The 24,853-nt window shown below is 38.6% G+C and overlaps 1 protein-coding gene across 3 annotated transcripts in view; it reads right to left on the minus strand.

Moving 5' to 3' along the window:
- Positions 1-799: 799 nt before the first annotated feature.
- Positions 800-24,853, minus strand: part of LOC131248680 (metal tolerance protein 1-like) — a 32,793-nt gene continuing 8,739 nt past the window's right edge. For 2 of the 3 annotated variants that reach the window (XM_058249066.1, XM_058249065.1), the window contains exon 2: positions 800-2,582. In XM_058249066.1, coding sequence (XP_058105049.1) covers positions 1,350-2,582 — 1,233 coding nt within the window. In that variant the 3' untranslated portion in view covers positions 800-1,349. Of the gene's footprint in view, positions 2,583-7,109; positions 8,463-24,853 lie in introns of those variants that run through there. The other variant, XM_058249067.1, reaches the window with a different exon arrangement.

Consider the following 24,853-nt stretch of genomic DNA (forward strand, 5'->3'; position numbering starts at 1 on the left):
CATTTTACATGATCGCACTCACAATTAGGACTAAAAGATCCATCAAGTGGGCCCCACATTGCCACATCATCAGTTATCGATCGCGAGTACCCAAACAAACAAGCATCAACAGACGAGAACATATGGACCACACGTGGAGGAATGCACTGGAGATTCCAGTGTGCATACTTCTGTCACCATCCACATAAGCTAGATATGTTTTGGTATCCAATGCCTGAGAAATGCAAAACCCACCGTGCAATTGCCGTGGCCCATGAATCAGGCCAGTCTATTAGTAAAGCCACTCGATCCATGGCACATACATGGAGTGGCCCCTCTGATGAACAGCCCACACCCGGCAAATGTGAGTCATTGATTTAGATCAGGATTCCATATTTGCATCCACCCTCTTACTCATAGATACACCCATATTTCTACATTCGGTTATATGGTTGAAATATGGTTTGATATTTACACCCACCATGGTTGATAGATACACCCATGTTCCTATTTACCAAACTAGAAAGAGGAGTGTATTTGATACTCAGGCTGCGTATAATGGATGATGCTCAGGCACTCGCATTAGTACAAATGGCATATATGTTACTCACATTAAACCACCCAAATGATGGAGCCTGCTGATGATAAGTTACATACCTAAAATAATATTTATTGAATGATTTTACTATTTGATTTACAAAAAATTAAAATAATAATAATAATAATAAATAAATCGTTTATTGATCTTGAGTCATTGGTTATTTTTAAATTTGACTGCCCATCAGATATCAACTAATCCACAAGTAGATGAGTTAGAGAGTAGACCCGATATAATTTTTGTTTTCTAAAGCATCTAAAGTGGGGTCCACTATCTGGATAGTTTGATTTGAGTTACACATGCCAAGTGTGCAATTTCTAAGTGCCTGCTTATCATCCATCACTCTCTCTAGAGTAACAATTCCCCCCTTGCAAAATTGCTTGACTAGGAACAAATGCACCCAACTATCATAGCGGAGGAATTAAGGATTTTTAAAATGTGAGGCCCATGGTTGGGTGATCCAAACCACTGATCTGATAGGCTCCACCACGGACGGGGGATTCCCCAAAAATCTTTCAAATCGGAGGATGCTAACCCTTCCATACATGCCTTTCAATGTGGACCATTGCGGTATCTTCTTTCTTAAATTTCTAGTAGGCCGATGTATTTCCAGATTGGAAGATTTCTGCGGAATGATTGATCATAGGTGGGCCTCACCACATCAACGGTTTGCACCAGCATCTACAGAATCCTGTGCATACCAACTCTGATGAGGACCCCACAATTTCTCATCATGGCCCGACTCCTAATGCTGGGCCCACCAGCCATGTACTCACCCGCGTTCTATCTGTATGGTTACATGGCTGATGTTGTACTCCTTCCTAATGTACCCCACCACCTTATCCAATACAAGGTCTGCATCTGCCTCCGGTGTTATCGTGACATGGCACGCCAATAGAACCTTCCCCACCGTGATGGCCCATATGTGCAGCTCATGGACGGCCACCACCCCATCCATCTTGCAAAGGCCCTTCTCAAGCACTGTCGCGTCAATCTCCCTTGGCGTGCTCTCCATCAGCACCTCGAGTATTTTGCGTAGCATCTGGATTGTTGTGCCCAGCACAATTATGGAGAAGATGAGCGTGCATATCAGATCAATGATCTTCCACTCAGGCTTGTACCATATGATCGCACCTCCAATCATCACTCCTGTGCTCTGGATGGAGTCCCCGAGCACGTGAAGGTAGGCTCCCTGTACATTGATGTTCCACTGCTTCATCCCTTTGCTTCCCTCAGGGTCCGCCTTCAGTTCACAGCAATCATCAGAATCCTTAAGCAGAGGTGAATCCTGATCCCCATCATTCAAATGGGCCACACCATTGATGAGATGATTGTGGTCAACCTTGAGGATGGACTGACCCAAATTATGATGGTGAGTGGTAACGGTTATCCCATGGCCTTGCTCCACGCCATGAGAATGGTCATGATCATGACCAACATGGTCACCGTGCCCATGATCATGACCCAACAAGAGGGCCATCACAACATTAACAAACAACCCAAAAGCAGCGATGATGAACATTAGAAAGCCCTGGACCTCGCCTGTGTTGTGGATGATTCTGATGATGGCTTCATATACTAGAATCCCAGCCAAGAGCCATATCAGCTGAATGGAAACCAGAGCGCCAAGAATCTCAATCCGGAAGAAGCCATATGACTGGCGCGGGTTGGCTTCCCATCCCGACGCCCATACTGAGAACAAGGAGATGGCAAAAGCTGCGACGTCTGAAAGCAGATGGGCTGCATCGGTCAAGATCGCAAGGCTGTTCGCTTTAATGCCGCTGACTACTTCTATGGTCATGAAGATGAAGCAGAGTGTGACCGCAATGAAAAGCTTGCGCATGGATGCAGACCGTTCTTTCACATCTTTGGAGCTGGTTTCCAAGTCGGAGAACCCACATGTTGCTCCTTTGCAAATCTTACTCCCACCCAAGCTTGGCGCTCCCACAGGCACATCACTGCTTATTTCAACAGCCTGCCCCTGTTGGGGATTGCTTACTTCCATCTGAAAGGTCAAGATCAAAAGATGGTGAAAGAAGTCAAGTGTATTAATGAAACTTCGACGTGCTTGGATCATAATCATCCTTGCTTTTCAGATATCATTTAATTTTATGATGTAATTTATGAATTGTATATTAATATTGATACTAGTTGCATATACAAATGGATTATCATATTACAGACTAACAATCTCAAACTAGTAGCAGTTCTCTCATGTTATTCAAGTATTGATGGAACTCAAATCTGCAATTGGGTTGTAAATTTACAGAAATGCCAATGCATATGGCCACTCATATTTATGCTTGTATTGATATCCCCCAACCAACACCCCCCACCCCCCCCCCCCAACTAATTGGGGTAGGCTACACGAATCTCATTCTGCCATTCCACTCTATCAAGGCTCACATCCCAAGTTAGTAGGTCATCAAATCTATTCTTACTACTCTACCAATTCACGCCTAACCGGTGTAGTTCTTAGTCTCCACTGCACATGAGCAACCCATCCAAGTCTACTTTTGAAGCTACTCTTAAGTTCCCTCGAATGAATTCAATTCTAAATTCATCATTCCTTGCCTTGCCACTTATTCATCTCAACAATCTCATTTCATCTAAACTCCTTGTTCCTTGACTGCCGAACATTCTGTTCGTAAAGCATGGATGTTCTGTTCATGTTGATAGTGTCCTGTTCCTTGACTGGCGAACAATCTGTGCTCTCTCTCTCTCTCTCTCTCTCTCTCTCTCTCTCTCTCTCTCTCTCTCTCTGTGTGTTTGTGTGTGCGTGAAAAAGAGCCTTTTTTCCTGTCAATACATAGGGATTGCCAATTAAGTTCAAACAGAAATTCAGCAGTTGAAATGGATTAATTGGCAAAAGATAAGTCAGCAAGTGAGGAATCAATGAGATACCACCACATTTTTGCACCACAACTTGCTCGATCTTATTGAGAAGCTAGATGCACATCTTTTGGAGGTCACACTGACCATCATCCATCATTTCGCTGTCAGTTTGGTCAAGCTAATGCATGGATGGGCACCCACACATACACTTAAAAACACATATGTGCCTTGCTTTCTATCATGCACCAACACAAGCATGGATCCACTCTGTCACTTAAAAGTGCAAACTAATGCTCATAAAACACAATAGCAGGAAATAATGAAGTGTACAGCTATTTTGCTACATTCCAGCATGTTCCAACAAGTACATTCGCATCACTATATTCTGAAATGTCAAAACTGTTAGAGATATGATATTATTATACCCCTACATTGCTGCACCAGTGGTGTATCATATCTTTTATGTCAGGGGTATGTTATGTTTGTTTATGATAAGATCTCAAGCGAGAAGATAATTGAGCTCCATCTATTTTTCTCCCTATTTCCTCTACTACTTTTTTTACTTTTCTTCCACTGCCATGGATTAAAACAAGGTATCAGAGCAAGATCTGAGCTAAAAAATAAAATAAATAAATAAAGTACTCATAGACACTTCCTCCTAATTTCTTTCTTCCTTTCCCCTTCTTTCCTCTTTCTTTTTACCTCTCCTTCCTTTCCTTCAGTTCCTCTAATTGGTGCCATAGGGCCCACCCCCTGCCACCTGCAGGCCCCATCAAGACCAACCATCAGAACCTGGACATCCATAGGACTCACTGGCACTGCCAATAGGCCTTAAGGGACCCACTAGTCTCACTGGCATGCCTTGTAAGCTCCATTGATGCCATCAACAAGTCCCATAGCCCCACTGGTCACACCGGTAAACCCCATAGGCCCCACCAGCACTGTTAGGAGATTGCGCAGTACCCACCAATCACACCGGCAGGCACCATGGGCCCCACCAGCAGGTCCCACAGGACATACCAGCACAATCAGAAACCCAATGGACCAGACAAGCTGTCTATAGGTTCCTCAGTATCCTCCAGTCATACCAGCAACACTGGTCAGACTTCCAGCTTTAGCGGGATCCAAATGCAACTCCCACTAGTGTTGACAATGGAATGATGATGAGGATTTGATTGCTAGTTGAAAGGATTTCTTTTTAATGTTTTCGGTGTTGTTTAGGGAAGCGGATTGGCTGGTGTACCACACACCACCGATCTGGCTGGTGTGGGTACATGTCATGCGAAGATGAGCACTGACGCTCCTCGAGCTCCGAGTTGTACGAACGGTTCAAAGGAGATCAAAGTTACATGGGCCCCAAAATGATGTATATATCCACATTGTTCATCATTTTGGAGAGATCATTTTAGATCATGAGCCCAAAAATGAGTCATATCCAAAGCTCAAGTGGACCACACCACAAATAGCAGTGGGGACAATGATTCTCACCGTTAAAACATTTGCAAGGCCCACCATACCGTTTATTTTCCATCCAATCTGCTCATGAGGTCACACATACCTGGATGAAGAGGAAAAGCAAATATCATATTGATCCAAAACTTCTGTGACTCCAAAGGGTTTCAATTGTAGACGTTCAATCCCCCATTGCTTTTTGCAGTGTGGTCCCCTTGATCTTTGGATATGTATTATTTTTTGGCTCAAGCCTTAAGACAAGCTCGCCAAATGGAAGGACGGTCAGCATATAACACACACCTCATGATGGGACCCATGGAACTTAGTGACGTCAACACACCAGCTAGATCGGTGGTGTGGTACACCAACCAATCCGCTCCATTGTTTAGTGCCTGTGAATGACAGATGGCACCATGACTAATAATCAAAGACACATTTACCAATGGGACAGAGTCATCATGATGGCCATGGGTTAGTGATTGCTATGGTGAAACTTGATGGGAGAAATTATTAGTGGTTCCAATGTGCCGGAAGCGGATTGGCTAATGTAATACACACCGGCGACCTAGCTAGTGTGTTGAAATCACCAAGTTTTGTGGGTCCCATCATGAGGTATTTGTTGTATCCTATGTTTTAAATATCGTTATCATGTAATGTATCTCACCCATGGGATATGGATACATATTGGTTATCACATGAGATATATCGGTTGTATCGTGTAATATATCGTTGTTGTTGGGAAACATGCGAACATTGGGAAATTGGTCGAATTTTTCAATGAAACGTCAAGGATTATTGAAAAAGACATCAATAAACACTTAGAAATCAATGCATTAAAAAAATTCACATGATAGGGGTTTCCTTTGTATGGGGTTCTAATACATGCACTGTCCAACTGAACTGATACAAGTATATTCAAAGTCTATTCATATAATTTATAAACGTAAGAAGACATGTATGGAAACACAAGCAATACATTCAAAAGCAAAAGAAGAATCACTAGATCGGGTTACATACATGTTTGATTTTGTGTTTTGATACAAAGATTGCAACTGATTTGCAAGAAATTGAGAAATTTTGATTTTTCCCTATTTTTCGCAACTTGGCCCCTCCCCCAAATCTCAAAATCCAAGCTCCAAATCCATGATTTTTCATGGAAAACATGAAGAATCATATATTTGTAACCATTTGACATTGATTTAATGTAATTTACAGCACAAAAAACAAAGGATCGAAAATCGAAAATTGTACATCGGATCGAATAGGTGGGATATATCAGCACTACCTGTGCATTTTATATCACACAAGTGGAATACAAGATATATCGTGGGATATATCGGCCGATATCATCAATATTTAAAACACTGGTTATATCCAAACCGCCCGTCCATTTGGCGAGCTCGTCTTAAGTCTTGAGACAAAAAATAGGATAGATCCAAAGATCAAGTGGACCACACTGCAAAAAGCAGTGTGGGATTCAACGTCTACCATTGAAACCCTTTTGGGTGTCACAAAAGTTTTGGATCAATATGATAGTTGTTTTTCCTCTTCATCCAGGTCTATGTGACCTTATGAACGGATTGGATTGAAAATAAATGTTATGGAGGGATACATCGGCCAACATCATCGATATTTAAAACACTGGTCATATCCAAACCGCCCATCCATTTGGCGAGCTCGTCTTAAGTCTTGCGACAAAAAATAGGATAGATCCAAAGATCAAGTGGACCACACTGCAAAAAGTAGTGTGGGATTCAACGTTTACCATTGAAACCCTTTTGGGTGTCACAGAAATTTTGGATCAATATGATATTTGTTTTTCCTCTTCATCCAGGTCTGTGTGACCTTATGAATAGATTTGATTGAAAATAAACTTTATGGTGGGCCTACCGAATGTTTTAACGGTGAGAATCATTGTCCCGCTGCTATTTGTGGTGTGGTCCACTTGAGCTTTGGATATGACTCATTTTTGGGCTCATGATCTAAAATGATCTCTCCAAAATGATGAACAGTGTGGATATAATAAATACATCATTTTGGGGCCCATGTAACTTTGATCTCCTTTGAACCGTTCGTACAACTCGGAGCTCGAGGAGCGTTAACGCTCATCTTCGCACGACACGTACCCACACCAACCAGGTTGGTGGTGTGCGGTACACCAACCAATCCACTTCCCAATGTGCTAAGATTTACGTCAGAAGTAAATGAAAACTAGGATGCATAACTAGAAACAAAAAGGACCCACCAAAGATGATGCGTCCCACAATGATTGGGGAAGTGAATGCCTCTTTTATTCCATGCAGCCTGGCATTAGTTGAACCATGTTGTTTCTGTGGATCGCAAAAGAATATGGGATATCGCTGGCACAACTCATCTCAACATGATGATCTACCGCATGCAATTTATTATACCAGGAAATAACCAATATGCAATAGGGAAAACTGTTGCTAGAAGAAGATTTTTCTTTGATGAGAGGAAAATGAGAAGAGTTAAACAATTTCCAGCCTCTCGTTTCCACTCTAAAGAGATGAAGAAACAAACCGAGCAATGTAGGATAATTGAATTCTTTGCTCGAATCAGCATGTAATTATGTCTGAGGGGAGGCTAATAGTAGAGCAAAAATAGTTAGTAGGAAAAATTCAATGGTCCCTGGAGATGATCTAGTGACGAATTATATACCATCTAAGCCAGGTGCCTTAGGAAAAGGCCCAGGTTGCATTCAGGTGTTTTCTGCAAAAAGAGTTGAAATGCGCTCAGTGGAAAAAAGGCATCATGTTAAGGAATATTGTTGGGATCTACATCTACATCTGTGTCCAAAGCTGAAGAATGTCTCTGCCAATACTGTTGTAGCTGAAAAGGAGTTTCCTTCTACTTCTGGGACCAAGCTATTAGCGAGTTACAACAATAGCTACCTGCCCTCAAAGCATCCTTTTTGTCTTCTTGTACAGGTACATTGGAAACTGTCAATCATGTCCATGCTTCTCAGCCTCAACCTTCCACATCATGGATCAAAGATTCTGGAGCCTCTAATCATATAACAGGTAAGTGCAATGGTTTTGTTTCGTATCCTCCCGTCTCCAGTAGCATAATATTAGTCGATGGATCCTTCAAATGCTGCTAGGAACGGAGTGTATCAATTTACTCCCTACTTGCGTTACCATCTGCTGTTCATGTCCCATCCTTCCATATAATCCATTGTTTGTTAGTTCTCTTACAAAACAGTTGGGACAACAATGTTACTCTTTTCCCTTCTTACTGTGTCATCCAGGACCAGAGAGCAAGCAGATTGGTGTCTGGTAAAGAAAATATATTATGCATTTTGGATATTGGAAATGGATTAGTTGCCCTTTTTTTTTCTCTTTGAGTCATCTAATAAGGAACAAGAATATCTATGGCATAGTCATTTGAGTCATTTACTTTTAAAGAGTATTAAAAAAAAATGCGAATAAAATTTGTTACCGATTTGACCTTTAGGTGTGAAATGAGTCATTTACTAACCATTGCATAACATCTTTTTGTTTCGAGTAATAATAACAGCACTAATGTTTGTATTTGCAAGTGCTTTTATGTTTAGCACACATGGATTGTCAAATTTCATGAGACGAAAGTGCTTCAAGGTCAAATCAAAGTATGGAATCACAACTACTCTATATGCCTGAAGATCAGCTCAAGATCGTCTAATGATCAGCTCAAGATCGACACATCTTCTTAGGAAGTCAACGCCCAAATTCAAGACAAGATCAAGTCAAAGTTCAAGACAAGTTGTCCCATATATTTGCTAAAATACAAGTGGTATGACCCTAGAAAGACCTTAGGTTTAGGTACTTTCAAAAATTCATTAAACTTGGGTTTTACTAGTGTTTTTGCTCTAGAATTCGGCTAGCCTAACTTCCTCGGCTAACCTAACTTCAAGCTCGGGCAAAATAACAAATTGTGTTGAAAATTTGGCCAGCCTAAGTTTTGGTTCGGCTAGCCTAAGCTTGAAATTCGACTAGCCCGAGTGAGTTTGGGTCAAATTCCAGCAATGCAATCTTTTGATTTTGGCGAGAATTTGGCCAACCGAATTTGACCTCGGGCCAGCCAAATTTTGGATAAATTTTATCCCGCACGATCCGATAACCATTGGAACAAATCCGGTGGAATCTGGCCAACCGAAGCCAGCCTCAGGCAAGCCGAATTTCCAACCTCTTTGGCTATAAATAAAGGCTCTCTTATTCTAAAGTACAACGAAAATTCACTATAATCCTTCTGCATGAGAGAAAAAAGCTCGAGTTCTCGGCAAGCTAATTGTGTGGTATTTATAATTTAATTTTAACTTATTCAATTCCTTTTCTCAAGATCGTTTTTAATCTTATTCTAAAAAGAGTAAATCTATACTCTTCTTTGAGATCTAAGAGAATTGAATCAAGTAGCATTTGGCTTTTTCATTTCTAAAATAGATAGAACCCTATACTCATTCTATTTGATTGAACACTATATCATCTACGTTCAAGAAAGAAGTTCATCTACTACAAGCTTCTACCACGTCTTCGAATCTACATTTGAAGGTAAGTACATTATTTACTTTATTTCATTTTAGGTTTTTCTGAGATAGCCTGTGAAAATCTCAGTGGGTTTTTATTTGTGATAGCCTGACAAAATCACAAAATGGGTTTTTATTTGTGATAGCCCGTTAAAATCACAAAAGAAGTTTTTATTTGTGATAGCCCGTCAAAATCACAAAAGTGGTTTTTATTGTGATAGCCCGTGAAAATCACAAGGAACTGTACTAGGTTGTTAAGGTGAACCTGTAAAAACCTTATTATAGTGAAAGCCAAAATTACGAGGGTAATAATCTTAGGAGTGGAGTAGGTGTGGTTGTTTTAAGCACCGAACCACTATAACTCCTTGTGCCTTGTGGTGAATGCTTTATTTTTTTGTGGTGGATGTTATTTATTTTCATTCTTGTGGTGAATGTTGTAATCATTTTATATTCTCTTGCTAGTTTGAAAGATTGATTTTAAAGACATTCGTGAAATAATGTTGTCCTGCCTAATATTTTAAGTAAAGGTTGTCCTATGAATCATTTAGAATCAAGGTTTTAATATTCAGGCGATTGAGATTTTTGTATTCTTTATATATTCCGTATTTATTTCAATTATTTGGTATTGTCCTATTCACCCCCCCTCTAGGACATCGCTAGCTCTCCTTTTCAATATTACTCATTCTAACCCATGCCTGTGATTTCAGTATTTGGCAATAGATATTTTATATCTTTCATTGATGATTTCTCTTGATTTTTCTGGATATATCTTATGAAAAGTAGAGATGAGTCACTCCATGGGTTTTTAAAAAAAAGTTCCACAAAATGGTTCAGATCTAAACTTGATGCAAAGATAAAAAAATATTCCAGGATTGACAATGCCTGCATCTACCAAGTCATCTATACTTTGTAGAAAATGGAATCAAATCCCAAACTCAACAAAAAGGCATGGAGGAAAGAAAAAATCGCCATCTCTTAGTACTAACTAGGTCCATCATGGTGGAGATGGATGTTCCTAAAAAAGTTGTTAAAATCTATAGCGACAAAGCTATGCTCACCCAAGGTGCTTGGGTGCCTGGTCGTGTGTGTTTTGTTCATGTTCATAGTCAAAATTTGCAACCACGGTCCACAAGCAATCAAATTTGTCTAAGTAATGCAAACTCAAAAAAAGGGTATGGGTGCCTGGGTGTGTGTGCTTTGTGCATGTTCATAGCCCAAAATTGTAACTAGGGTCCAAAAGCAACCAAATTCGTTTTAGTAATGTAAACTCTAAAAAAGAGTGCAAGTGTTATTGCCTTTTTTTTCTTGAATAGCAACAGAAATCTATTAAGAAGTCACCAAAGGCAGAAAAGAAAACAAGCAAAGCCTGCTACAACCCAAAAAAGCAAAACAAAATACCAGAATCATTAATTAGGAGGCAAGAGGACCAATCTGCCACCTCCCTTTTAATTGAACTGACTACCCTAGAAATCAGGTTAGAGTTCCTAAAGCAACGGTTATTCCTTTCTTTCTAAATAGCCCAAAGGGTTGCCATTATGGCCAATTGCCAATTAGCTTAGATTTCCTTCCTAGCTCCTCCCCCTTGCCAAGCGAAGACATCTTCAATGGTGAACGCCATTACCAATGTTGTCATATGCGATCGCATAATCACATAGAACCATGCATATGCAATATGCGATAGTATACGGTCGCATAATGGCATATGCGATGGTATGCGATTGCATAATGGCATATGCGATCGCATACATTCCAACGGTCAGAAATCTGATTGTTCGAACTTTTTTTTCTAGAAGTTTTGCCTATAAAAAGGCACTTCCCCCTCCATTTGCAACATATACTCACTAAAACTCTAAATACACACTTTCTTGCTCTCATAAATCATTCTAAAACCCTTATTCTCTCTTAATCTTTTTCATAATTTCTCTTATCTTTATTTTTTACTATTTATTTTCACTTGAAGTTGAAGGCAAGAATCAAGGATTCAAGATCCAGAAGCGAGAAGAGGAATCACTCTATACTCTTCACTCTATCTCTTTCTCTCTTCTATTATCTTTATTCTAATCTCTTATTCTAATTTTTTAAATTTCTAATCTCTATTCTAACTTGTGTTGTGTGATCTATTCTTGATTTCTTTCATTAGAAGTATCATTTATCAAGAGTCAAGATTCAACTCAAGAGTCAAGTCAAGTCTCAACTCTCTAGCGGCAAGCACACACACTCAAGATTCAAGTCAACCAACAACCAAGTCTTTTATTTTGTTTCATTGGAATTTCTAAATTGTAAATTTGTAATTGTAGACTTGTAGTTTCTAGTTTTTAGTTGGTACTTTGTAGTTTCTAGTTTCTAGATTCTAATTTATTTCTAATTTTCTAGTTTCTAGTTTATTTCAAGTTTCTAGTATACTTTTAGTTTCTAGTTTATTTCTAGTTTCTAGTTTGTATTTTCTAGGATTCAAGATTCAAGAGTGTGATCATTTACATCCAGATTCTAGAATCTAGATTCAAGAGAATCAAGACTTCAAGACTTTCAAGTTTCAAATTCAACTTTCAAGTTCAAGACTTGCAAGTTGAAGAGAAGAAAGGTTTTCAACTTTCAAAACTCACTTTCAAGACTTTCGAGTTTTAAGTTTCAACTTCCAACTTCCAAGGACTTAAGAAGAGTCAAGAGACTCTCTCTCTCTCTCTCTCTCTCTCTCTCTCTCTCTCTCTCACACACACACACACGATTGTAACTCCTCAACCATACTAGTGACACTCTCTCCCCCTCTCTCTCTCTCTAAGTATTTTTACTATTTACTTTATTTAGTAACATTTACTTACTACTTAGTAGTTAGTAGTTAGTACTTGCTTACTCTCTCTCTCTCTCTCTCTCTCTCTCTCTCTCTCTCTCACACACACACACACACACGATTGTAACTCCTCAACCATGCTAGTGACACTCTCTCCCCCTCTCTCTCTCTCTCTAAGTATTTTTACTATTTACTTTATTTAGTAACATTTAGTTACTACTTAGTAGTTAGTACTTGCTTACTACACTAAATAATACTTAGTAGTAGTTACTACTTAGTTTGTTTAGTACTTAGACTCTAATACACACTTATAGTCCCATACACACATTATGGTCAACTACTCTACCCTACTAGGCTACTACATAGTGTCATCATGTTTTCTTCCCAATCTTCTACTTTGAGGCCAAAGTTAAATGACCCGGGTTGGAAGTTCAGACACTATCAAAGTGCGGTGATAAGTCCCATGTAGTGTGTGACCTATGTGGATACGAAAGTTCCGGTGGTATTGGCCGGCATAAACAACACCTTGTGCATACATCGGGGGCAAATACAAGAGAATGTACCAATGTTACTCCAGAAATCCTTAGGGAAATCATGGAGTATATGGACAAGCATGCCAAAAAAAAAAAGACATGACACATCGGCCATACAAGAATTTATGGAGAGATAAAGCTTATAAGGACATAAAAATTTTAAACCTTAATCCGGCTGTATTCTTTACATCAGCCGATTGGACTGCGACAGTCGCATTCCATATGGTCATATTTCTAGACACTTTAGAAAGAATGGTTCCAGACAAAGAAGAACAAAATAAAATTTCTCGGGAGCTGGACTTCTACTTGAAGAATGCATGGATTTGGTCAAGAGAGATTGTTATCATGCATAGAAGTATAAAATTGCCAAGTATGCAATTCTATGAAGTTCTACAACTTACAATGTAAGAAGTCTAACTGAGAAAATGTCTAACTTAAACTTATTTGCACAACTGACTGGTGGTCTATGTATGGAGTTGACCCGACTAGGAGGGATTTGGCACTAAAGAAGTTAACCATGAGAATTCTTTACCTTATGTGTTATTCGAAAGGTGGCGAGTGCAACTGAGAGTATATTCGAGTTTGTGAGTTTTGCAACTTAAAGTTCTATAATTCACTTTCAGTTTCAAATTTCAATGCTAAATTGCTAATATTACACATTCTAAATGTTAATGCAGATTCACATGAAAAAAGAAAAATAAAAAAGAAATCGCCTCAAATAAAAGAAACTCAATGATCTGGTCTTTGTCCAGTATAATCAGAAGCTGCGGGAAAGATTCCAGGCTAGGCGAGAAAAGCCTGGATTCTATGATCCTATTAGCCTAGATGATTTGGAGGCAGATAGTGAGTAGTTTGTGGAGACAGAGGATCTAGTCTTTGCCAATGAGTCCCTTACATGAGCCCAAGTTGAAGACGCGGCTTATTGATCGGCACCTGGCGAAGGTTCTCAATGGCGGAGAAAAAGAGTTGGAAAGGCGAGTAGTAGCACGAGGCTTGCGCCTAGTAGTCAAGGAGAAGACAATAATATTGAAATTGAAGAAGTATAAGAAGAATATGCTCGACCATTAGACGTGGATGAGCAACCTGTGGGGACAGATGATGAAGTGTACATTGAAAGAGATCACTCTGACGATGATGGTGGCGGTGGTGGTGTGCCACAATGGGAGAGGGTACAATGTATATAGTAAATCTATAGTTGCCATAATGGGAGAGGGAACAATGCGTACAATAAATCTATAGTTTGCAATTGGTAGATTTTGTTTATCACTAAAAGTATTAAGTTTTTATTAATAAGTTGTTGATTTGTTATTAATTTTTAGTTATTAATAACTTAGTATAGGTAATATTACACAAATTAGTTTGAAAATTAATAGGAGTAGTTAAGTCTTTATGGGAAAAAAACAGATTTTTTCCCAAATTTTTCGATTTTCTTCTTCTTTTTTTAAATTTTAAAAAAAAAAAGAAAAAAAAAAAAGACCATTGTGCAATCGCATAAGTGATCACACAGGTTGGATGGCATATAGTCACTTATGCGATTTAACAACATTAGCCATTACCCAAGGGGTTTGAAAGAGAACAAGGAGGCTAGACGACACCCCATTAGGGTAGGGGCAATGAATAAAGAGGAGGTTTATCAATTCAGCATTTTCCATGCACATTAAGCAAATGTTGGTGAGTCTCCGATCTTTATTACAACTTGTTAATGATGAGTATCATCTGCCTTTCTAGAAGCCAAACAAAGGTATCAACTTTTGGTGGGGCTCTATAGGACCACGTGAAGCAAAGAGAACAGCATAAATTGCATTTGCAGGAGGGGGGTGATGCGAACATCAGTAATGCACCCTTTAGAGTGTACCAAAGGAGGCGTCCCCGACGGAGTACCAAAGCGGAGGAGTTGATGTGGATGGACGCCGGGTCCATAGAACCCATTTTCTGACGTGCTACAAGTGCAGGAACGGCATGACCGCACCCTGACCGCAGGCCCATTGGGCAGATTTCACACCCTGTCGCGCATGTGTTTTAGTTTTAGACGTCTTTTTGTTCTTTTCCTTGTTTTCAGGGGCTTTAGTGCACTCTTCTTTTTTTTGTCTTTTTGTTATTTTTCTTATTTCCAAGGACTTTAGTGCACTTTTTTTTTTCCATAGCTTATATATACACTGTGAGAAACCCAATTTTATTTAGTGAATAAATGAAAATTTGTATGTTTTCTTCCTCTTTTACCAAAGATATCAGGGTTTCAAGATTGACCATTGGGTGTTAAGGATTCCACCCTGGTTTCAGATTTTCCTTCTTTATAGATCTTCAAGGTGCAGGAAAAGGTAAGAATCAATCGTTTTCTTTTCTTTGATGCCTTAGAATTCGTGCTCTCTTTCATCTCAAACCCATCTCTTCTTCATCTCTTTCGTTCCTCTCTGTATATTCCTTTTTTGGTTTGAACGGAAAAGAGGGATGACTAGTTAGGAGAATCGATCCAAACTTGATTGTGGACTGGTTTATGCTAGATCAGGGATATCCTCATATCCCTAGGTCCTACCTTTTTACTGTTTATGTGATTTTATACTAAGGGGCATGATTCTGACGAAATGATTTCATTTCTGTGTTGACATTTGCTTAATCGACGTAATTGATAATAGTTAGTTGATTAATTTTATTATTTGAATCTCTTCAACCTGATTATACATGCATCTATGGTTAGGCCATCACATGTCCCCACATCAGGGGAGGTGGATGAGCGGATAGTGAATAATCGAGAAGTGTTATTGCCTTGTGACAAGAATATAACACTTTTCTAAAGATATTAAATTCTTTTACGACGCACTGTATTTCTCTTCAGAAGACAATATTCCATGTGCTGAGCCATTTGAAAATTTATATTCTCTTCTAATGATTGTGGAACCGGTCTCAAGTTGTTACTAGATCAATCTGACACTATTAAAAGTAACTTAAAGTTTACGATCGAAGAAAGAACAAAGAAGCATCACCTATGGCTATCGAGCACCATCTATCTCCTCCTACTTCAGGGTTAGTTATGCCTTTGTGCTGATCACTCAGAGGCGGTATATCTCATTCTTCGATATTTAAAGGCCAAACAAGGGAAAGAACTATTATTCTAAATCACAGTCATCTGAATTAAGTGGTTACAGTGAAGCAAATTTGGTAGATTATCTAATTGTTGCTTAGTCATCTGCAAAAGTAGAATATCAGGTGATGGCTAATGCTACTTGTGAGCTTATGTGGTTAAAGTTCCTTCCACTTGAGCTGGGTTTTGAAGCTGGTGCCCCTATTTCTCTTCAGCAAGATAATAAAGCTACAACTCACATTGCTAATAATCTGATCTTCATAAGAGGGCCAAACATATTAAAGTCAATTGTCGCTTTGTTAGAGAGAATGATGGCAAAAGTGTTCAAAGTGTCATTTGTTCAAAATGTCATTTATTCAATCTAACAATCAATTGGCCGACATCTTCACAAAGGCTTCAATTCAGATAAGAGATATTGTGGGCAAGCAAGGCAAGTATGATATTTATGCTCCAGCTCAAGGTCAAGTAGATTGTGGGTTGTTCCAGTACATGGTACATGTCAGAGGAGGCAAAATCCTACTTCATCCAACGCATGGTACGCTAGGGGTAGGGTCACTCTAGGACATGCATTAGGTGAATAGAGTACAATTTTACATGCAAATTGATATTGTAATTTTGAGAAATACTCACATACTAGTTGTATGTCCAAATAGTTGGTGTGTGGGGCCCACCACAGTGTTTCTATGACATCTTGACCATCCAGCAAGGTTGTCCCACCATTAAAATGGGATCCCCAAAAATCAAGTCGATCCAACCACTAGACGTGCCCCACATGAATGTGGAGTTTTTTGGGTGGTTGGTCATTGTGTTTTCTATGGTGTGCCCCACCTGATAGTTGGATTGACATGATTTTTGGGGTATCCCATTTTTATGGAGGAACAACCTTGTTGGATGGGTGGTATGTCATAGAAACACCGTGGTGAGCCCCATACACCAATTATTTGGATGTACAAGTACTTGTGTGTGAGCATTTCTCCATGATTTATGTATGAAATGATGAATAGTATTTTTATAGGTCCCGTATGCATGATAATATATATGAATATTGGTGCATAAATCAAAGTATAAATATCTATGTTATGAACATAAACTGACATTACTAGTTAATCTACACTAGGATATAGAACTATAACTTTGGACCGGTATGAACAATGATCTGGATCACAAATGACCAAATCCAAGTCATGGGATTTGGAACAGAAAATGTAGGGTGATTGGCGGTGAGTGTTAGAGATGTGCTACTGTAAATGTACATTGGTGCACTTGTAGTGTACTATATCTTTTGTTTTAGTGTTTCATTATGAATCTATAACGGAGAAGAGAACTAATCTCCCTCCATTGCTCCCCTCCCTTGAGCCCAAGGTAAAATCTGGCAAGGTAATCTAGCAAGTTGATCCAAATGTATCAGCTAAAACAAGGATTAGATGTGTCGTATCAGTACCATATCATTTATGGTGGACCCATCACGCAATATATGGTCATAATGGGGCGGATTGGAAAAACGTGACCATAACGGCCATTACAGTGACCGTAACGGTCGAAAAATGGTCTTTTTTTCTTTAAATCTTGGATTTTCTCCTTTTTCCACTACTTTTAATTTCTACTTCTTCCTAAACCCTTTCTGTGTCAATTTTGACCACTATTGACTAGTTATTTTAGATTAAAACACTTCGATCAAGCAATTTTTTGGCGAATCGAAGCTTTGTGGGCCATTTTTGAGAATGTATGCATTTTTTTTCCTTTTATTGTTGGAATTGAATTGAGTGTACGTTCAATCATAAAATCGACCACAACTTGGTAGATTTGCAGTTGATTTTGAAATTGCGGTAAACCGCTATAGTAGAAGTATGGAGATATGTCCAAGTGTCCAAGGGGAGGGGGGGGGTGAATAGGACTTTTCAAAAGTATTTACTTATTAAAAGCAAACAATGCCTAACTTTAAATTGATTTATCAATTAAACCAAGGCAAAGTAACTCTAAGGCTTCTAAGCCAATAGAGGGTCCAAGCACATAGGCTAGTCATGATTTGCAAGTTAAGCAGTTAGCCTAGAGAGATAGTGTATATGAGTGTGTGGGATGTGATTCCTATCAATCCTAAACATTCGTTCAATCATGCATTATAATTAAGCATTTGAATCATACAAGCATAATTAAATAGATGCGCAAAGACAATCCCAAACACGGCGATATATAGTGGTTCGGTTACGTGCCTACTCCACTCCCGGCGAACGCGCTCTCCTAAAGTATACCGGATTTCACCATCCAATGGTTTTAAATGAGGTTAACCATGAACCTTCACAACCTACACAAGGTTAACCAAGGAGCCTACTCAAGACATCCTTGGGTGCCTACACAAGGCAACAAGTCCTACGCAAGGACACTGACGCAGGACAATTAACCACTTGCTCTAAAAGCTCGAACTGTTAGATTATGGCGAATTAATCCCTTTATCTCATAGCCCAGGCCCCACATCTCATGGGTTAGGACTTCGGCTGAACCCCCCTCGTGGGCTTGTGGGCCCCAAATCACATGGGCCGCCCACCCCGAGTGTGTCCCCGCATCCCACGAGCTACACCACTCGAGCCCGGTGTGAAATGCCCATGCATTAGACACTACTTAGGAGCCTACACAAGACATCCTAACAATTTAGGCCACACAGGCCAAGGTCCTACACAAGAACCTTTAAGTCCTACACAAGGACAAGCAACGTATTCTCCCGTTGGAGGCCTAAAAAGGACTTTGCGAGTTTGTCAACTCAAACTCTAAAACCCTGTCCTACACAAGGAAGGGGTTTCAGAATCAATGGACTCATTTTTTTACAAATAAGTGAGTGAGCCCCTTTTTAGCACAATCTAAAGATGGTCTTCTTTATTGAGGAAGAACCTTCAATTCCCTTGAACTGCAACCATTTTGTAGATGCTCCAATCGTCGGTGCAAGGTTGTTGGGTTTAGGGCTTAGTTATCTTCTCTAATGAATGATATGCATTAAAGATTTAGAGAAGACTCCCATGAGCTTAGCATTCAAAGATCTCAGCACAATGATTTGCCTATAAATAGTGCTACTGAAAGATCAATGAATGCTAGAGTTTATAGTTCAATCCAAGCTATTGAATATATCAATGAATGCTTGAGCAATGGATTGAATGATAAACTCCTATGGGAAAGAGAGCTTGAGGATGAGGGTATTAACTATGGCAATTAGTCTCTCAAAACTCTCTTCAATCTAAGCTCAAAAGTCCAAGAAGCAACCTAAAAGGTATATAAAGACAAATCCCAATGGTAAAAAAACAGGCTGAAATTCTGGCATTGTCAATGTCATTGAAGCGTATTCGATGCCATCGAAGTTTCTTTCAATGTCATCAAACCTTCTTCGATTGCATCGACTTTCTGCACCAAGATATTCAGTTGGGTGCAAGACAAATTTTGTCTGATCTCATCGAGCAACCTACGATGTCATCGATGTGCACTTCGATGTCATCGAGAAATGGTTCGATGTCATCGGGATTCCCTTGAAAAATACCCTTTGGTTGCTGGACTGTTTGAGGCCTTTTTCGATGTCATCGATCACTGTTTCGATGTCATTGATCATGTTTCGATGCCATCGAGAGAAATATGATTTTCCTATAAAAACTCTTTGGACAGTTTGTCCCCTATTTCGATGTCATCGATCAGACCTTCGATGCTATCGGAATTTGAATTTCAATTGCATCGAATGGTCGTCTATGTAATCAAAGATAAAAGATTTTCCTTGAAAGCTCACTGGACAAACTGGTCCTTATATCGATGTAATCGAACGAACTTCAATGCCATCGATAACTTACTCTTGATGCTATTGAAGGAGGTTCGATTACATCGAGGAACACTTAGAGTATTTCAATCGAAGTGGGTTCGATGCCACCGAAACATAAGTTTCGATGTCATCGAACTTCATTCGATGTAATCGACAATACCCAGCATATGTTCAGTTCGTTGCTGGACTATTTGGCCTTGATTTCGATGCAATCGAATCATGTTCGATTCATCGAAATTGTCCTTGATTGCATATCGATGCAATCGTCAGGACATTACGTTTTACCTGTATAGTTCATATTCCCTCCAATACTCAAAATATTCTAAACTAAGCTTACCATGGGATTTTCGAAAACAGTTGTGGGTAAGTTTAGGTTCTTATGTATAGGGTCATATATCTCAAGGGTTTGGTTAGGGAAGTGAGGCTTTGTTTACTTATGTGGAGCACTCGATCTTCTTCAATTGACGAGTCTTTGATCTTATGATCTTCAATTTAGGGCTCACTTGATAGACTGACTCAATACTCACGTACATTGACAAATCAGGGCACTTTCAGATTTGGTGATTTTTTATTTTTTATTTTTTTTAGAAATTGCAGTTTTTATTTAAAAATACCTAAAAATCGCTTTTTTTATATGTTAGTGTGGATGAATCCAATAAAAAAAATCACCACAGAAATTTCAACCACTATTGACTAGTTATTTTAGATTAAAACACTTCAATCAAGTGATTTTTGGCAAATAGAAGCTCTGCGGGCCATTTTTGGGAATGTATGCATTTTTTGTTAATTTCTTGTTGGAATTGAATTGAGTGTACGTTCAATCATTAAATTGACCACATCTTGGTAGATTTGCGGTTGATTTGGTTTTTTTTTTTTCCTCAAAATTGCAATTTTTATTTAAAAATACTTAAAAATCGTTTTTTTTTTTTTTTTTTTTAATGTTAGTGTGGATGGATCCAATAAATGTAGGATGAGTAGATTTACATAACCATGTGTTGATTTTGGATTATTCATAGCATTTCCTCTTTTTTTTTCTTCTTATTTTCAATTGAATGGTGCCTTTTTTTGTGAAAAAAAAATGATAAAATAATTTATTTTTAATTGATATTGAGTGTGAATAGTTCCAATTAATATAGGATGAGAAGATATACATAACCAAATGTTGATTTTGGATTATTTATCGCATTTCCTATTTTAAAATTTTTCGAATTAATATTAACTTTTTCGGTAAAATGGTTTAAAAAAATTATTTTTTCAATTAATGTTAGATGTGGATGGTTCCTATTGATATACAATGAGTAGATGTACATAACCATGTGTTAATTTTGGATTATTGATAGCATTTCCTATCTTTTTATTTTTCTTATTTTCATATGATATGATAGTGCCTTTTTCTCAAAAATGGTAAAAATATTTTTTTTTAAATTGATATTGGATGTTGATGGTTCCAATTGATGCAGGATGGTAAATGTATTGATTTTGGACTATTGATAGCATTTCCTTTTTCTACTTTCGGATGAATTTTGATCTTTCAGAAAAATGATTAAAAAAAAAAAACAAAATATTTTTTAATTAATGCTGTGTGTGAATGGTTCCAATTGATGTAGGATGAGTAAATGTACAGAGCCATGTATTGATAGCATTTCCTATTTTTCTTATTTTCATATGAATAGTGCCTTTTTTTCTAAAAAAATAGTAAAATAAATATTTTTTTAATTAATGTTGGGTGTGAATGGTTCCAATTGATGTAGGATGAGCAGATGTACGTAACAATGTATTGATTTTGGACTATTGATCACATTTCCTTGTTTTATAAGATGAATATTGATTTTGTATGAAAAATGGTTAAAAAAAAAAAAAAAAATCTTTAAATTAATGATGGGCATGGATGGTTCCACCTACTGTAAGATGAGTAAGATGTACATACACGTGTAGATGTTGGATTATTAATATCAAATGAATATTGACTTTTTCACAGAAATGGTTAAAGAATTATTATTTTTAACTAATGTTGGATTTGGATGGTTCCAATTGATGTAGGATGAGTAGGTTTACATATCTGTGTTGATTATAGATTATTAATAGCATTTCATAATAATAATAATCAATTTCAGATAAATAATGACTTTTTTTAGAAAAGAGGGTAAATTTTTATTTTTTTAATTGATGTTGGGTGTGGATGGTTTCAATTGATGGAGGATGAATGGATCTGCATATCCGCATGTTGATTTTGGATTATTCATAGCATTTCTTCTTCTTCGTTTTCTTATTTTCAAATGAATTTTGGGTGAATAGTGATTATTTGTTTTATATTTTGGGCAAGCATGGAGCATGATTCGCTCTCATTTAGGGTTGACTTTAGACTTGAGCACTTTAGACTTTCATTTAGACTTGACTTTACACTTTAGTTGTAAAAAATTGGTTTACACTTTAGTAGTAAGAAAATAACTAGCCAACTAGGAAGTAGGGGTATAGATTGCAATATTATGAGAGAGTGGGTGGTACTAGGCACCAAATGAAGTGCAACTAGTTTGGTAAAGTGATAACAAGTGGAATCGGGCGATTTAACCAACATTTGGCATATCAAAACGGCCAAGTCACGGAATGCAACAACATGTCAAGAAAGATTATGAGCATGATGCAACAAAATTTGGTAGAGTCGAATGGAAAAAGAGTTGTCATGTAGAAAAAGAAGCAAGATGCTCTTTATACAGCGTGACAGGAGGTATTTGGTCCTGATTATATGGGCGTTGGTGATGAGGTAAATGTTGACTCTGATGAACATTCAAAGTGGGAGGGAGGTGATGATGGATAGGGGAGAGAAAGAGAGAGATAGAGAGAGAGAGAGAGAGAGAGAGAGAGCATGTGAACTGCTCATGAAGGAGAAGACCGTTGGCCCATGTTTGGGGGATACGTGAAGCAGGGAGGACAGCAGAAGAATGGCAATATAAGTGTAGCAACAACTAAGCTATTCATAAATGGCAATATACACCCAAAATTTGCCAACTACCCATACTGGCAAGTGGTAAATGATGCAACAGCAGAAGAATGTGAAGGAGTTAGGACACCCACAACTAAGGATATTAAGAAAAATGGATAAAAGAATAGTATGAAGATATGAAGGCATACAAGGCTACCTTTAGACCAGTATGGCAGACCAAATGATGCACGATTATGTGTGATAGCTGGACGGGCCTAGCCAAATTAGCATGATCAACTTCATGATATACTACCACTAGAGAATGGTGTTCCACAAATCAATCAATGCATTAGATGCAAGAAAACATGTTGACCATATTTCACTCCAATGGATTCAATGATGGATGAGATTGGAAAGGAGAATGCGGTGCAAATTATGACTGACAACGAAGCAACATACAAGTCTGTGAGAAGAATGTTAACAGTGAAGAGACCACATATGTTTTGGTTACCGCATGTTGCATATTGCATCAATCTCATATTAGAAGATATTGGAAAGAAGAAGAGTGTCGCAATATTGGTCAAAAGGAGAAGACAAGTGATGACATTCATCTATAACCATAATCAACCAATCGTCATAATGAGGAAGTTCACGAACAAGAGAGAGCTACTTAGGACTGCAGCAACTAGATTTGCAATGAACTTTGGCACTTGAGAGTTTGTATTAGTATTGACGAGAGTTGAGAAGATGTTTGCATCCCAAGCATGACTCGATACAAAACATAGTCGGAGACATCAGGGACACAAATTGACGTTGTGGTGACCATCAGAGATAACAAATATTCAAATAAGGTCACAAATGTCCTCAAGATGATGGAATCGCTAATGAGGGCACTCCATCTTGTTGAATCCGACGAGACATCTACGATGGCATGATTACAAAAATTGCACCAATTTTTAGTAGATGATCAATAAGCACTAGATGAAACACCTTCACCACAATCTTCATATAGTAGGTTCTATCTAAATCCGAGATTCAAATATGCCCAATCATTTGTCGAGTATAATGAGGTTCGTGTCAGGCTGAAGAACGTGATAAAGACATTAGATCCTGACTTAAATAAGTAGATAAGGGTGTTGAACGAATTGGAAATACATGTGCTTCGCCAAGGCAGCTTCGAAGATGTTCTTGCATAACGAGCAGTTAATGAGACACCTTCTGCCAATTGGTGGGTGCATTTTGGAGAAAGTGCGAGGGCTCTCAAAACAATTGCGATGAAAGTTTTAAGCCAAACAACCTCTTCCTCTACTTGCAAGAGGAACTGGAGTTGTTTTAAACTCATCTATTTAAAGAATATGAATAGATTGGAGATTAGGACATTGAACTAACGTGTCTAGATGCACTAAAATATGAAGCTAAGATTATGGAATGGAAGATGTGTTGTGAATATGCTCGACAAAGACGACTTATGGCCAATAAATTTAAACAACGTTTACGATGAGGAAGACCACTACTGCCTTGGTTGGAGCAAAGGGATAAACTAGTAGAAGAGTATAGTGAATGAAGTTGAGGCAGATGACCAAGTGATACGCGCACTGTAGAAAGAGAGTCATTCATCTATCTTGGACCTAAAGGGGTAGATTTGAACTAGAGCTAGTAGAAGAGTGCAAGCAACAGTAGAAAAACCGAGGGCGATGGTAATAATGACGCACCTACTGATCCCACTTCTAGTGCTGCTCAATACACTATACAATCATCCCTAAATAGTGCAATTAATGAGCATCAAAGGGTACATGAGGCCGGACTTTTGAGGGTATTGAGTCACCATACAACCAAGGGGAGGGGCATCATAGGGAGACTGGCACCAATGGCACTAGAGGAGATGGAGCACCAAGAGGTCCAAGATTACATCAAACAACTTACGAACAGTATGGATATGAATATAAATATGACCATGGACAGTATACGGAACCTATTGGGCCACTTTCATTTTGGACTAGTCCTAGTCGAAATGTTCCATATGGATATAGATATCCAGATCCAAATACAAGTTATTCGTCACCACAATCTCACACTTAGCAATATAAGTATGAGTAGCAGTACGTCTATGTTGGGCCTAGTCATGATGGTTATGACAACAAGTGTAGGGCTTCGTTTGGCACCGGTGGATATTCTTACTCAGGGTCGGGGTCGGGGTCAACCCAACAGATGCCTGGTGAGGATCAATCATCCTCGGGTTCTGTTGACCTGCTCTTTCCCTCCGACTTTGGTTATTATGAATATGTAGCACCTGTTTAACAACCTCATCCGGATGATGACGAGGACATGGAAGTCAAGCAACCACAAGCAAACAAAAT

Source organism: Magnolia sinica, chromosome 6 (assembly GCF_029962835.1).
Source record: "Magnolia sinica isolate HGM2019 chromosome 6, MsV1, whole genome shotgun sequence".
Lineage (NCBI taxonomy): Eukaryota > Viridiplantae > Streptophyta > Magnoliopsida > Magnoliales > Magnoliaceae > Magnolia > Magnolia sinica.